Source organism: Eimeria acervulina, genomic scaffold (assembly GCF_000499425.1).
Source record: "Eimeria acervulina Houghton genomic scaffold, Eah_scaff327, whole genome shotgun sequence".
In the NCBI taxonomy this organism is placed as follows: Eukaryota; Apicomplexa; class Conoidasida; order Eucoccidiorida; family Eimeriidae; genus Eimeria; species Eimeria acervulina.
This window is the reverse complement of record NW_013547536.1, coordinates 1-14326: the sequence shown is the minus strand read 5'-3', so window position 1 is coordinate 14326 and position 14326 is coordinate 1. Positions and strand designations below refer to the sequence as shown.

At 38.8% G+C, this 14326-nt stretch overlaps 3 protein-coding genes across 3 annotated transcripts; 2 read left to right on the top strand and 1 right to left on the bottom strand.

Moving 5' to 3' along the window:
- Nucleotides 1-1377: 1377 nt before the first annotated feature.
- On the top strand, nt 1378-1695 carry EAH_00033110 (hypothetical protein, conserved; the record flags this gene model as incomplete). Its single annotated transcript, XM_013392267.1, has 1 exon — nt 1378-1695. The coding sequence occupies one exon, from the start codon at nt 1378-1380 to the stop codon at nt 1693-1695; it is 318 nt and encodes a 105-aa protein (XP_013247721.1).
- A 1913-nt stretch (nt 1696-3608) lies between these two features.
- Nucleotides 3609-5839, top strand: EAH_00033100 (hypothetical protein, conserved; the record flags this gene model as incomplete). The annotated part of the gene is made up of 2 exons (XM_013392266.1): nt 3609-3616; nt 4591-5839. The coding sequence occupies 2 exons, from the start codon at nt 3609-3611 to the stop codon at nt 5837-5839; spliced, it is 1257 nt and encodes a 418-aa protein (XP_013247720.1).
- Nucleotides 5840-8307: 2468 nt separating this feature from the next.
- On the bottom strand, nt 8308-13455 carry EAH_00033090 (DNA mismatch repair protein, putative; the record flags this gene model as incomplete). Its single annotated transcript, XM_013392265.1, has 9 exons — nt 8308-8466; nt 9203-9559; nt 10181-10250; nt 10595-10719; nt 11080-11267; nt 11491-11689; nt 11868-11992; nt 12616-12697; nt 13354-13455. The coding sequence occupies 9 exons, from the start codon at nt 13453-13455 to the stop codon at nt 8308-8310; spliced, it is 1407 nt and encodes a 468-aa protein (XP_013247719.1).
- Nucleotides 13456-14326: the final 871 nt, after the last annotated feature.

Here is a 14326-nt window from a genome sequence, read left to right as displayed (position 1 = left end):
ATGCCTTTATATTGGGGCTCAAGCAGACTCTGCAGCTTTCCGCTCACAGGCCACCCGCTGTGTGTATGTACGGCCTCCACTACACTGACGCGTCTTTGGGTTTTACGATTTCGAAAGTGAAATTAAAGAGTAAAAAATTATTCCATTTTCTTTCTAGAGAATATACAGCTATTTATTGGTGTAACGGTGGTTACCCTGATTTACGTGCAGAGACCATTGGTCCTTCCTGGTGGTCATCTCTAGAGAGGGAGGCAGATAATAATGGAATAATATTCGTGATACTAAATTTAATAGTAGTAAATTATATTGAAACGGTGTCTCTAGCGTACACATAAATTCATACGTTGTTTTTTCTCGTTTCACGCTGCACCCTTTTTGATAGCATCATCCAGCTGTGCTTGCAGGTATATCATAGTAAATTCAGCAATAATACTTATTGGCTGTTCTTTGCCTTATTTTCTAATAATCATACCAACAATTATCGGTTAATCTTTTACTTGAAATCCTCCAGAAAACAGCAGTAAGACCGCTGTGCATCCTTCTGACCCTGAAGAGTCATTAGCATTGGTCTTGCATATCCGGAGGTGTATTGATAGAGTAATGAGGGGCCTAAGAGCTTTAAATACAGCGTTATGTATCCCAAATATTGTGAATAAGCCTTTTATTTTAATTTAACTCAATTTTTTTTTACTTACTTTTATTATTCTTCTGCAGCCGTGGCTTGCAGAGGGGGCGCCGTCATGCGGCCAACTAACACGGCAGCGCTGGGTGGTGAGTATGGAGGAGAGAGCTGAAAAAGCAGAAAAATGTTTGAAAGATAATTCATTAAAAAGGCATTTAAAATGCATTAAAGATAAAACGAGCAAAAAGCACGGACAAATGCGAGGGCTTTCCTACGGCCTTCTCTCAAGTCGCCCCTCTTCAGAGCAGTTTGATATCATTTGCTCTCTTTGACTGATTAGCAGAGCCTCAATCAAATGCTTTAAAGTAAAACCTATGCGCATTTGTTCTTCGAAATTTAATTAATGAGGGAAATGCAGCATTAGGCCATTCCTTCGTCCTCCACTGGACTGGGCTTATCGCAACGGACGCCGTTGCTGATGCTGCCTTTCTTCTTTCTTCTCCTTCTTCTGTCTCAGTTGAATACATGCTCTGTGTGCTCTTCATAACAGCAGCTGAAAACCAGAAGAACACGAATATCGCCGTTGAATGACCGCTTATAACGAGCACATTGCGGGCATCCTTGAGCTAAGGTTCAGCTAAGAAGCTGAAGGCGGAGGCCCCAAAGGCATGTTGAAGCTGATAGAGGTGCACAAGTGCAGTTCAAGGCTTCACCTGTTCTGACTAACTGCTACCTACCTACGCAGCAGCGTCAAGATGCAGAGCTATGACGCTCCATTTGTCCCGGTGGTTTCTGCAGCAGAAGCAGCAGAACACCAGCACCAAGATGAGGCAGCAGATGCTTCCTCAAGGGTGGTTACCGGCTGTGCTATGATGGTAGCTGCTTTCTTTATCGTTGTCTATCAGATATACGCTGCATGCATTTCGAAGCTGATGCCTCATTTGGGCATTTGGTGGCTTGACAGTGTGAAAGACGACTGGCATTTCTTCATCTTTCTTCCTGTTGCAATAGGTACATCGTCGGTATTTGTATACTGGAATTGGTTCGCCATCACGGTGTTCAGAAACAGCTGAAACTCTTTGCAAAGTGCGGCTGAGGCAAAACGGTGCCCGTTGGCGCTTTCTTGATGAAAACACTGAAAAACAAAAGCGACGGAAAGCCGTTTTATTTGTTTCGAATTCATTTGAATTTCAACTTTACGTCTTTAGAAGCCGATAAGATAGACAGCGCACAGATGCACAAAGTAGCTTCTACAAACACGCACTGAAACCATCGCGAATAGCTATTAGTTGAATGCAATCTACTAGAATTCATCTATTCAAGACTATAACCAGAAAGAAGTTATTGTGTGACCGAACTGAGTACGTAAAGCCGAAATGGCGTCAAAGGAAACAAGAAAACGAATAGTTTTGTTATTTTGAAAGATTGTTGTCACGCACGTTTAGAAGTGAGTAAGATATCCGCCAGGTTTCCGTTTGAGTGCAACTACTTTTGATCGGAGCTGCCTATACACCCCGCGATCTCGATGCAGAAGTAAACAACAACTGACGCATTTGAAACATGAAGAAATCAGAGCCATCCTTCATTTGTTGAATGAAAGAAACAAACCACCACCGAAACGCACCATTGTTTCTTCTCGCAATTGTTATTACTTTAGTTTCGCCATTGAAGCCATGCAGACATCTGCGGGAAGCGGCCTGAAGAGGCCGTGGAATACTAATGCTCAACGGAAAGAGCAGAGCAACAAGGAGATTCATCAGTTATCTAATTCAAATTTCTTTTCTCTTTCGCGGTCAACAGCGCGCACAGCAACAGAGCTTCCGCCTCTGCTGCCGGCGTCCAAGCAAGACATCAACGCCCTCCCAAGTAGAAACTCTGCAATATTTTCAACATCCCCGAACTTCATAGTGAATTAACCACTCGCTTTCTCGTTTCAGCTCCTCCACAACCCTCCGATGTCCCGCCACCTGCAAATTGCTTCGATGCCGACTTTTCGTTTCAGTTTCCCTCGTCTACTGTTTGTCGCTATGCTACTATCACTCAAGGAGGACGGTAAATTTCCCTATTTGCTTTTCTTAGCTCATGTTGTATATATATGTATACGTATATATATATATATATTTGCGGACCAATATATATATATATATATATATATATATATACATTTTGTGCATCATGTTTTGCATACTACTTTATAAATATGTTCTTGTAGGGCCAAATATCCCGTTCGAATTCGGAACGCAACGGAAGTGGCGCGTGCATTTATGGTAGGGTATTTTTTTTCATTTTGCAGCTCACTAGACTGCTGACGCTGCCTTCAGTTGCATGCACAAGGACGCGCTTTGGCTTGCCCCGCTCTTACCCCTTCTTCTCTTCTTCTCGTTAGTGAGAAAGGAGCGAAGGGACTTAAAGCGTGCAAGGAAGCTGCAGCAACTCTGCATGCAAGCTGCGGCGTTTCTCTGGGCAGACTTGAGGTAGGTGTGGTTTTCTTTTTTTCTTCGTTCAGCTGTATATACATCAGAGCGTCTGCGCCTGTTGCCTCCAGAGCTGTACTGAAACGCCCATTGAAGAAACAGAAATATCGTTGCTAGCATCGCTGCTTTCTTTTGCTTTGCGCTGTCGGCTGCTCCACAACGGGGTGTACATACACTGCGGCGAGCTGATGCAGCAATTGTTAGATTCGCGAGTGCTTTCTCAGCAGCCATCTGAATTGCAGAACAGAGCCCATATAAACTGTCCAGGGTTCAGCTTTGGTGTACGTGTGTTGAACTCTGAGAGACAAACTCAGAAGCCTGGGGGGGCTCTGAAGCTGCAGGGGCAGCTGCGAGTGCTTCCTTGCATCTATAGAGTTCTCCCTCTAAAAGAAAAAGAAGAGATAGGAAGACGAGTTTATTGTCTCCCCCGACTTGTCTCTCCAGCCACACTTGAACAACAAGAAGACCAACCGCCAGCTACAGCGCCGTTGAAAAGTAAAGAAGATTTCATAATGTTCTGGTAACATGCATGCATGCAGCTAAGTGATATATACAAGAAAAAACATTTCTCTCTCTGGGGTCTACCTCCACTGTTGTATTTGCATGCAGGTTCAGCTTGTTGTTTATGTAGAGTTTTGATGCTTATATTTTTACTTGCTAAATATATTGCTGCTTGTTGTTTATACTGTGCAACGCGTCTATAGTGCAGCTTACTGTTTATATTATCTCTTGTTCATATTTCAACATGTTGTTTATATCTCAACTTAATTTTATTTCTGTTTGTTGTTTATATTTTATCGTATTGTTTATATATATTATTTATACAAACATTGTTTTTATCATATATATTATTAACATTATTTATATTATTTATATTGGTGTCTATAAATTCATTTTGTTGTTTATATTTCAATCTGTTTTATATATTATTGTTTATAATTTTTATTGCTCTTTATATGCCCTTCTTTATATTTAAATTTGTTTGTAATTAAACTTGTTTTACTTAAACTTGTTTATAATTCAGCTTATTCTTTATATAACTACATTTTAGGCTGCTGCAGCACGGCTATAAATTACCAGAGAGCGCTCTTCGTCTTTTTGTTCGCGGTGAGTGTATTAAATTATTATTATTATTATTATTATTATTATTATTATATTTCTTTTGTTTATTAATAATATAAACATCAGTTAACTTCAACGGCCATCTCGAGCTCTCTTACCCCCAAGGTGATTTCTTTTTCTACTTTTTGTGCTGATGCAGACTCAGCTATATACATCTTTTTATTTTCTTCAGGCTGCTGCTGGAGAGAAGCCCCTTTGGAGTTGTCAGTGTTCTCATTCATCTCTTTGCTGCTGTCTGCATGCATGCATTCTTTGCCTTCTCTTTCATATAATATATAATATCTATATATATATATATATATTTTATATGTATATTTGATTGTATGCATATAGATATTCTTTTGCTAGTTTCCTTATACTTTACGGTTTCAGGCGCAGGGTGTCTGCACAGGTCAAAGGGCTGGTGGCTGCTCGCGCATTTCATTGTCTCTCTTCAACCCCCCTCTTGCATGCACAGCAGCTAACGGTCTCTAACTTGCCTTCTTCTTTGCCGCTGCTTCCTCCTTCAGCAGCGGCTCCTTCTGCGCTGCTCAACGCCCCCAGGAAGCATCTGCTGCCTGCTGCTGCAGCAGCTGCTGCTGCTGCGGGATCTCAAGATGTGCTGCAGCAGGCAGAAGCCTCTGCTGCTTTTGAAGAACTCAACCAACCAACTCCAAACCCAGGACAGCCCCACCGCCAGCTTCCCCCTCCTTGCCTTGCACGCCGTGTACATACACCTCAAATAGAACGACGGAAATCGAACAGCAGCAGCGATAAAACCCTTGCTGCTTCTCCTCAGGCGTCAGCAACAACTGCAGCAGACACCGCCGCTGAAGAGCAGCCGCAAGAAATACTAAACAGCAGCAAACAACATGCACATAGCGTTGAAGTTGAAAAGGAGAACAACAAGACCCCAAGACTGCTACCGCCACCAGCCACCTACTCTAGGGATAGGCTCGCAGCAACCGCAGCTAACGTGCAGCACCTTACAAAGCAGCAGAAGCAGCAGCAGCAACAGCAGCAAAAGCAACAACCAGCAGCGCCCGCTGCAGATGAACTATCGGGAGCAGCACCTGCTGCAGCTAAGCCAGCTGCACCACCATCTGCTGCAGCAAAAACAGCTGCAGCAGCACCTGCTGCAACAGAACTCGCTGCAGCAGCAGAGCCTAGGAATGAGACGAGTGCTGCAGCTCCACCCGTCCCAGCAGCAGCAGCAACAGCAGCTAGTGCAGCAACGACTAGAGAAGCAAACGACAATCAAGAAAAAGAAACAGAGTCCTCTAAAAGAAAGCAGGCGAAACAAACACAGGGAAAAACTGCCAAGAAGGCAATGCGAAAGCAGTCTGCAGAGCAGCAGCAGCAGCAGCAGCAAGTTGATTCGCTGCTGCACGAGCCGCTGCAGCAGCAGCAGCAAGATAGTCTGCTGCTGCAAGAGACGCTGCAACAGCAGCAGCAAGTTGGTTCCCTTACAAAGAGCCCCGCTGCTGCATGCGCCCACTCGGACGCAGCCCCACTTCCTGCTGCGCTGCCGACAGCAGCAGCAGCAGCAGAAGCAGCAGCAGAAGCAGCAGCAGCCCTCAAGAAAAAGAAAGCGCAGAGACCTGTAGGGAGGCCCCGAAAGGGAGGAAAACAGGCGAAGTAACGAAGCTCGAGCTGCTGCAGAAGACACTTCAGCTGCAGCAGCAACGCCAAGCTGCTGCTGCTCCTGCAGCAGCAGCGGCACCGGCTGCTGCAGGAGCAGCAGTACAACCCATGCATGCTGCATAGTTAGAGCAGCCACAGCAGCAGCACCTATATGCGCTGCACATCAATCAAAAACCGCTGCAGCAGCTCCTGCAGCACCAACAGTAGCCACCACTGCTGTTGCAGCAGCAGCAGCTGCTGCTGCTGCTGGTGCTACTTAGGAAACTTCTACTTTGGGTTGAAGGTCTGTAAGGCATTGCTGTATTTGATGTTTGTGTTGATTGATGGAGTCTGCGAATAGCTGCGGTGTCTGTGCAGCAAATGCTTCACTGATGATGCTTCTTAGTTTTTTAAGGGTGTCTTGGGTATTATTGTTTGTTTTGTTTTCTTCTTCTGTTTGATCTAAATGCTGCAGCTTCCTCTTTTGATTACTACTCTCTTCTTGAAGCTGATTACTAATAGCTGCAGCACGTGAAGTAAGAGCAGGTGGAAGCCCAGCGAAAGCTGCAACATGTACACCGTAAGAATTGTCTGCATGCCCTTCTTTAACATCATACAGGAAGGAGACTTGTCTCTTCTTTTTACATACTGCTGCTCTCACATGATAATTATGAACGCCTTCTACTTTACCCTCTAATGCTGATAACTCAAGAAAATGTGTTGCAAACAAAGTAAAACTTCGAGGCCGAGACGCCAACTCAGTCGCTACAGCCCACGCCAACCCAAATCCCTGAAGAAAATAAACAAATAAATAAATAAATAAATAAATAAATAAATAAATATATAAATACACAAGTAAATAAACCAGTAGATCAACAAATAAATAAATAAATAAATAGGTAGATAAAATAAATAAATAAATTGAATAAACAAATAGACAAATAAATAAATAAATAAATAAATAAATAAATAAATAAGTATATAAAATAAATAAATAAATTGAATAAACAAATAAATAAATAAATAAATAAATCAATTAGCCAATAAATAAATCGACGAATAAGTAAATAAAAAAATAAGTAAATAAACAAACAAATAACAAGTAAGTAGATAAATAATAGAACGAATATACTGTTTGTTTTATCGTGTAAACATGTTTATTGATAAAGCATTTGAACATATTTAAGTTTAAAGTTGTTTGTTTTTTGTCTAACCTCATAAGTAGAAGTGCCTCTGCCGATTTCATCAACAATAATTAGACTTTTTTTAGATGCATTCTTGAGAATTGCAGATGTCTCAACCATCTCAGCGAGAAATGTACTTACACCACGTAATTGCAAGTCTGAAGCTCCTACTCTGCACATTATTTCGTCAAAGATAGGCATTATGCATGCATCACAAGGAACAAAGCTACCTATCTGAGCTAACAATACACACAAAGCTACCTGACGAATATATGTTGATTTCCCTCCCATGTTAGGTCCTGTTATTACATGCAATCTTGACGAATTTGCATCTAAATAACAATCATTTGCTATTATATTACACCCTCCTACTACTACACCACCACCTCCTCCTTCTCCTGCTGCTGTTGTTGTTCCTGTTGCTGCTCCTCCTGCTGCAGCAGAAGATGAGCTGCTGCCTTTCAACCCTCCTAATGATAATCCCTGCACCTCCAGTAAGGCGTGACGACAAGCCTTTAAATGTAAAACGTCGCCTAAAAATATAAACATACACACTAACACATCCTTATTCATGCATGCATGCATGCATTCATGCTTCTATATGCATGCATGCATGCATGCGTACGTCTATATGCATGCATACTTCTATGTGCATGCTTCTATATGCATGCATGCTCCTATATGTATGCATATATGTACTAGCAGCTCTTGAATGATACAAACGGAGCGGCGGCGAGAGACTAAGAGATCAGGTGGAGAGATAAATAAATCAAATTAAATAAAAACGAAGACATCAAAGACAGACACAGAAAAAAGAAAATAACAAACAAACAAAACAAAAAAAGACAGAAAAATTAACCAAACGAAGAAATACACAAAAACAGACAAAGACGGACAAAGACACATAGATATAAACATATATGTATATATATATAGAGAGAGAGAGAGAGAGAGAAAGAGAGATAGAGGTAGAGATAGAGATAGAGATAGAGATTGAGAGAGAGAGACAGAGAGAGAGAGAGAACACCGAACAAACAAAGACGAAACCACACAAAACCCAAGCAAATAAACACAAACAATACGCAAAGAACAAAACAAAAAAAAAACAAACAGAGAGAGATGCACCAGCAAACATCTAAACAACGAAGAGACATTATATGCATGATTAGGGTTTAGGGTTTAGGGTTTTAGGGTTTACTCCTTCTTCATACACATCGAACAAACACCATCAGAAAATATCGAAACAAAAAAAAGAGAGATGAAAAGCATTAAAAGAACAGCAGCACTATATAATAATTATTAATTAGAAATAAATATTAAAAGCCTTACCCTCTTTTTTTATAACAGGTCGTACATACACTTTCGGTGCAGACACTGCAACTGCAGCAAACGATCCCAGCGCATCCATCGATCCCAGCAACTCCGACAGACGCTCGACTACCGGCCAGTATGTTGAAGCAACCTGTGCATACACCCCACACCCAATAACAAAACAAATATATTATTATTATTATTATTATTATTATTATTATTATTATTATTATTATATAATACACCTGGATGCGCATTTATCAACAGGTGCTTCTTGAAGATAATTGAATAATAAATTACTACAAAGAATAACAGAAAGAATCAGAATTAAGACAATAACAACAGATATATATATTATTTAAATAATAATAATAATAATAATAATAATAATTATTATTATTATTATATATATAATATAATAATATTAATATACCTGAATGCATTTATCGACAAGTGCTTCTTGAAGAAAATTATATTCTTCTTCAACTTCTTTATAATTCGCAGCGAGCGCCCGCAAACGATGAGTGGTAAATAAAAACTCTGTCTTGTTTAATCTAACTGTCTGAAAGTGTTGCTTGCGACTCTAAACAAATAAAAAATAAATAAATAAATAAATATGTGTATATACATATATATATAAATGTATAATATTATATAGCTAACTATATATTGTAGTGTATACACATCAATAAATGAATGAGCAAGCAAGTAAAGAGAAGAAATAAATTTTTTAAAATATGTAAACAGTAGCATAACAAACAGCAGCAGCAGCACCACAAGGAGCAACAGCAACAGCAGCATAACAAGCAGCAGCAGCATAACAATCTGCAGCAGGAGCAGCAGCAGCATAACCAGCAGCAGCAGCAGCAGAAGCAGCAGGAACGTACAAGGACGGCTTGCTGATCCTTTTTAACAACTCGAAGTGTAAATCCGAGTGTAGTGTCTAAGATAAGTTTAACTGCATTTGCTTCTCTCTTTCTTTCTAATTGAAGGGTTTGTTCAGCTTTATCTCTTTCTGCCTCGAGCTGCTGCAGCACCTGCTTCCGCTGCTGCTGCAGCTGCTGCATGCGGGGGTCAAACCGTTTATCAATTAAAAATCTCCCTTGCTTAGCTTCTTCTACATCTATTGAATGCTCCACCAGCCGAACAAACCCTGAAAACTTCTGCAGCGTATCTTGAAGCTCTTTGAACAGATAGTTTTTAACTGTATCTTCACCAGGGCCTGTATATCCTTTTAAATACCCCTAAAGACAGCATAAATAAAACTCTCAGGTGTATAGGCATCTTATTATATAATAACTTCAGGTGTATACACAGCTTATATATAAAGACCTCAGGTGTATAGGCATCTTCTATGAAGACTTCAGGTGTATAGGCAGCTTATATATAAAGACCTCAGGTGTATAAGCACTGTAACATGAAGGTATTAATTGTTTTATTAATTGTTTGATTATTTATTATTTCAACTCAAATTATGCATTTATTTATTTACGCAAATATTCAGGCTTAAATACGCCTTATATATATATTCATATATATTTATATTGTATACATATATACATACAAATATACATTATATATATATATATATTTATATACATATATACAATCATATATACAGATATATATATATATATACATATACATATACATATACATATACATATACATATACATATACATATACATATACATATACATATACATATATACATATACATATACATATACATATACATATACATATACATATACAGATACATATACATATACATATATATATTTAAATATATATATATATACATTTAAATATATATATAATATTTATAAAGAACAAAAGAAATAGTATTAGCAAAGAGACGTACGAGGAGGCTGTTGCTCTCAACAACGCAGTCGTACAGCTTCACCAGGTCTTGCAAACCCACACCCATCTTGCTGAAAAACATAAAATAAATAAATAAAATAAATAAATAAATAAATAATTAAATAATAAATAAATAAATAAATAAATAAATAAATAATTACAAAAAAGAAAAAGAAAAAATAATCAAAGCAGCAGCCACTGTTCAGTGCTAATACGGACAATACTAAACCCTAAACCCTAAACCCTAAACCCTAAAACCCTTAACGCTTAAACCGTAGAACCCCCCGAACGCGTAGCCCCTAAACCGTAAACCGGAAGCCCCCATCCCAACCCCTAAACCCTAAACCCTAAACCCTAAACCCTAAACCCTAAAGCCCGCCGATTAGTAGGAAAGAAGATAGATAGGAGTATTTACTTTGCTTTCTTTGTCGCTTTATTTGCTTGAGATGCTGCATGGATGCGGTGAAGCTTTGTAGACAATATATCAAGCTCGCAGACATGCTTAAAGTGCAGCTGAAACACCTCCTTACGAAACACCTCCTGCAGCCACAAACCCTAAACCCTAAACCCTAAACCCTAAACCCTAAACCCTAAACTCTAAACCCTAAACCCTAAAGTCTAACTTTTAAAGCGCAAACCCTCAACACTAAACTCTAGACCTGAAACTTAAAACCGTAAACCCTGAACAAAAAACCCTAAACAATAATAAATATGAAACAATAAACCCTAAACCCTAAGCCGTCAATCCTAAACCCTAACCCATAAACCCTAAACCCTAAACCCTATCTCGTGTGCACCAGCGGTAGGACAATAGAAAGATGATTAAAGGAGCGAAGGAAGAGTTAAAAAGAAAGGGTTTGTGCAGCAGAAGGAGGTGCCTATACACCTGAATATCCCTACCTGCATAAATGCTTCAACTATGTCGTGTCTCTTGCGTATTTCATCTTCATCTACAAGCGGCTGTGCAATAAACAAATGCAGCTTCCGAACGCCTAAAGATGTGCAGCAGCGGCGAGAGAATAACCCAAATACTGAGCTTGCTGCACCCGATCCTGCTGCTGCTGCTGCTGCTGCTGCTGCTGCAGCACCTAATCAATCAAATAAAACAAAATATCAACTTACATCCCCTCATCAACTTACATCCCCTCATACACACGCAACCGGAACCCTAAACCGTAAACCCTAAACCCTAAACCCTAAAATAACCCCCAACGGCACTGTTACTGATTCTGCAAGGGCTTCAGACTGAAGGGGTGCTGGCAGTCGTGAGGGTTTAGGGTTTAGGGTTTAGGGTTTAGGGTTTAGTTATACTGAGTTTGTCTTTTGCTGCTGCATGCGCCTCTCCATACTTCGAGCTGCAGGGCAGAATGCGGTGCTGCTGCTGCCGCTGCTGCTGCTGCTGCGGCAGCAGGTGCAGCGCAGCAGCAGCAGCAGCATCGATATTTAAAAAAGAAGAAATCGGGTATATGCCTAGAGAACAGGCGTGATACAAAGAATCATCCGAAGCTAGCTGCACACCCACAAACCCTAAACCCTAAACCCTAAACCCTAAACCCTAAACCCTAAACCCTAAACCCTAAACCTTCAATCCTAAAGCCCCCTACCCAGATCAGGCAAACCCCAGACCCTAAACCCCAAACTATAAACTCTAAACCCTAAACCCTAAACCCTAAACCCTAAACCCTCACGCTCCAGTAAGAGATGAGAGCAGCTAAGGCGTCACAAGCAATTTGAAGGCGAAGCTCTTTTGCAGCTGCAGGCTTCAAAGCAGAGGGAGGAAGAAGAAAAGATATATCTTGAGATAAGTTTGTCTCTGTAAACAACAAATAAATAAATAAATAAATAAATAAATAAATAATATATATATATAATACATAAATAAAGCTTTAAAAGAAATATCTTCTGATATATCTGATAGCCTCGACAAGCAGAAAAAAACAATAAAAAATTAAACTAAATAAATAAATAAATAAATAAATAAATAAATATAAATATATATAAATATATATAAATGTACATCTAAGTAAAGGAACAAATATATATGCATATATATAATATACGCATGAGCATATATATATAATATATATATTATAAATATTATATATATGATATAATATATATATTATATTATTATTTATTATATATATATCAATCGGTAGGTAAATATACAAACAATATCGTACAACGAGGTAATTAATAAACGCAAAACAAACAAACAAACAAACAAACAAACAAACAGAACAAAGAATAAGACAAACAAGCAAATAAATAAATAAATAAATAAACAAACAAACAAATAAACAAACAAACAAACAAACAAACAAACAAAACAAACAAACAAACAGATAAACAAACAAACAAACAAACAGAACAAAGAATAAATAAAATAAAACTAACGCGAGAAATAGTTCTTTTTTGCTTCGATGAGCTCAGCACCGACTGCAAAAACAACAAAAGGCAGCCGCCGCTGCCAAGGCGAGGAGTCGCCAGAGGGAGTCAACACCGAGACAGCCCCAACCTGCATGCATGCATGCATGCATGCAGCAGCAGCAGCAGAAGAAGAAGAAGAAGCAGCAGCAGAAGCAGAAGGAATGAGGCAGCAGCAGCAGAAGAAGCAGAAACAGCAGCAGCAGAAGCAGAGATAAATTGCTTTTGAGTTTGTTGTTGTTTGTTTTTTTAATATTTTTTTATATAATATATATTGTGTAATATATATATATATATTATTTATATAATATGTTATATATATATGCTTATTATAATATATATTATATATATATTGTCGTAGACAACAATATATATATCTTTATGCATAATGTACGTCAAACGTATATATGTATATATATTTCACAGATTTAATTATTAATATTTATAATATATATATAATATAAATATATATAATATATATATTGCATGCAGATGCACATGGATACTTTGATATATAGTTTAGGGTTTGTTGTTGAGGGTTTATTGCATATTAAACAGTAGGGTTTTTGACTGCTGTTTAGGGTATAGGGTTTAGGGTTTAGGGTTTGCCTGCATAAGAATTGCTTCTAAAGCAGTAAGATGTTCATCGCTTGATATCTCTACAAGGCTGAACGAAGTGCGTCTCGCATCAAAGACAGCTAAACCCAAGCGAAGCCCCGGGCCGTCAGCAGCACTTTTTGCTGTTACTGCGCACAGCACAGCTTCCGTGTTGCTGCTGCTGCTGCTGCTGCTATCTGTTGCTGAAGGCGAGAAGGGGGAGCCTTCACCTGCAGAAGACTGTATATCCATCTTTGAACGAAAAAGAGAAGATCAAAGAAACAACAAAAAGATGCTGCATCACTCAGCAGCACATGCCCGAGGTAATGGGGCGAAAAGAAACCACTGGGAATAGGGTTTAGGGTTTAGGGTTTAGACAATAGAGTTTATTCATTAGGGTTTAGGGTTTAGGGTTTAGGGTTTAGGGCTGGTGGTTCAGAGAAGCAAATGGGGTGGTGATGAAGCCCCGTATACAACTTCTTGAATAGGTGATGTTTCCGGGGTTAATTGAGGGGAAGACGGCTCAAATTTTGAGTTTTTGGATTTGTTTTAATGTTATTATTAATTAAAATTCAATTTCATTCATTAAAAATATAAATACACCCTTCTTTCCCTCCATTTTACGCACCAACCTCAACCACACCGCTCTAACTCAAGTGTACATACACCTGAGGTCAACGAGTGCTTCTTCTTTAGCATTTTTCTCATTATTTGATTTATTGAATTCACAATTATTTCGTTATTTTTATTTATTTGTTTATTTTTATTTTGTTTATTCGCTGTAGTAGTCTACAAACCAAAGAAGACAGCGCTGCTAACTACACCCACTCGCTGGTGAGGGCGTCAGGGGCTGCTGTTTTTTTAAGTAAAAAATTATTTAAAAAAACCTTAAAACTCATTCTAAAAAAGAAATAAACAACAAAAAATTAAATATATATTACATATATATTTATATTTATGCTTATATTTATATGTATAGACTCAGCATTCAAAACAACGTCTGCCTACTGGGGAGGCTGTGCATAGACATCAGAACTCGAATTAAATTAATAAATCAAAAACAAATTGCACAAATAAAGTTATTTCCTCATCAAGACAGAGACAACCCCCTATATATATACAT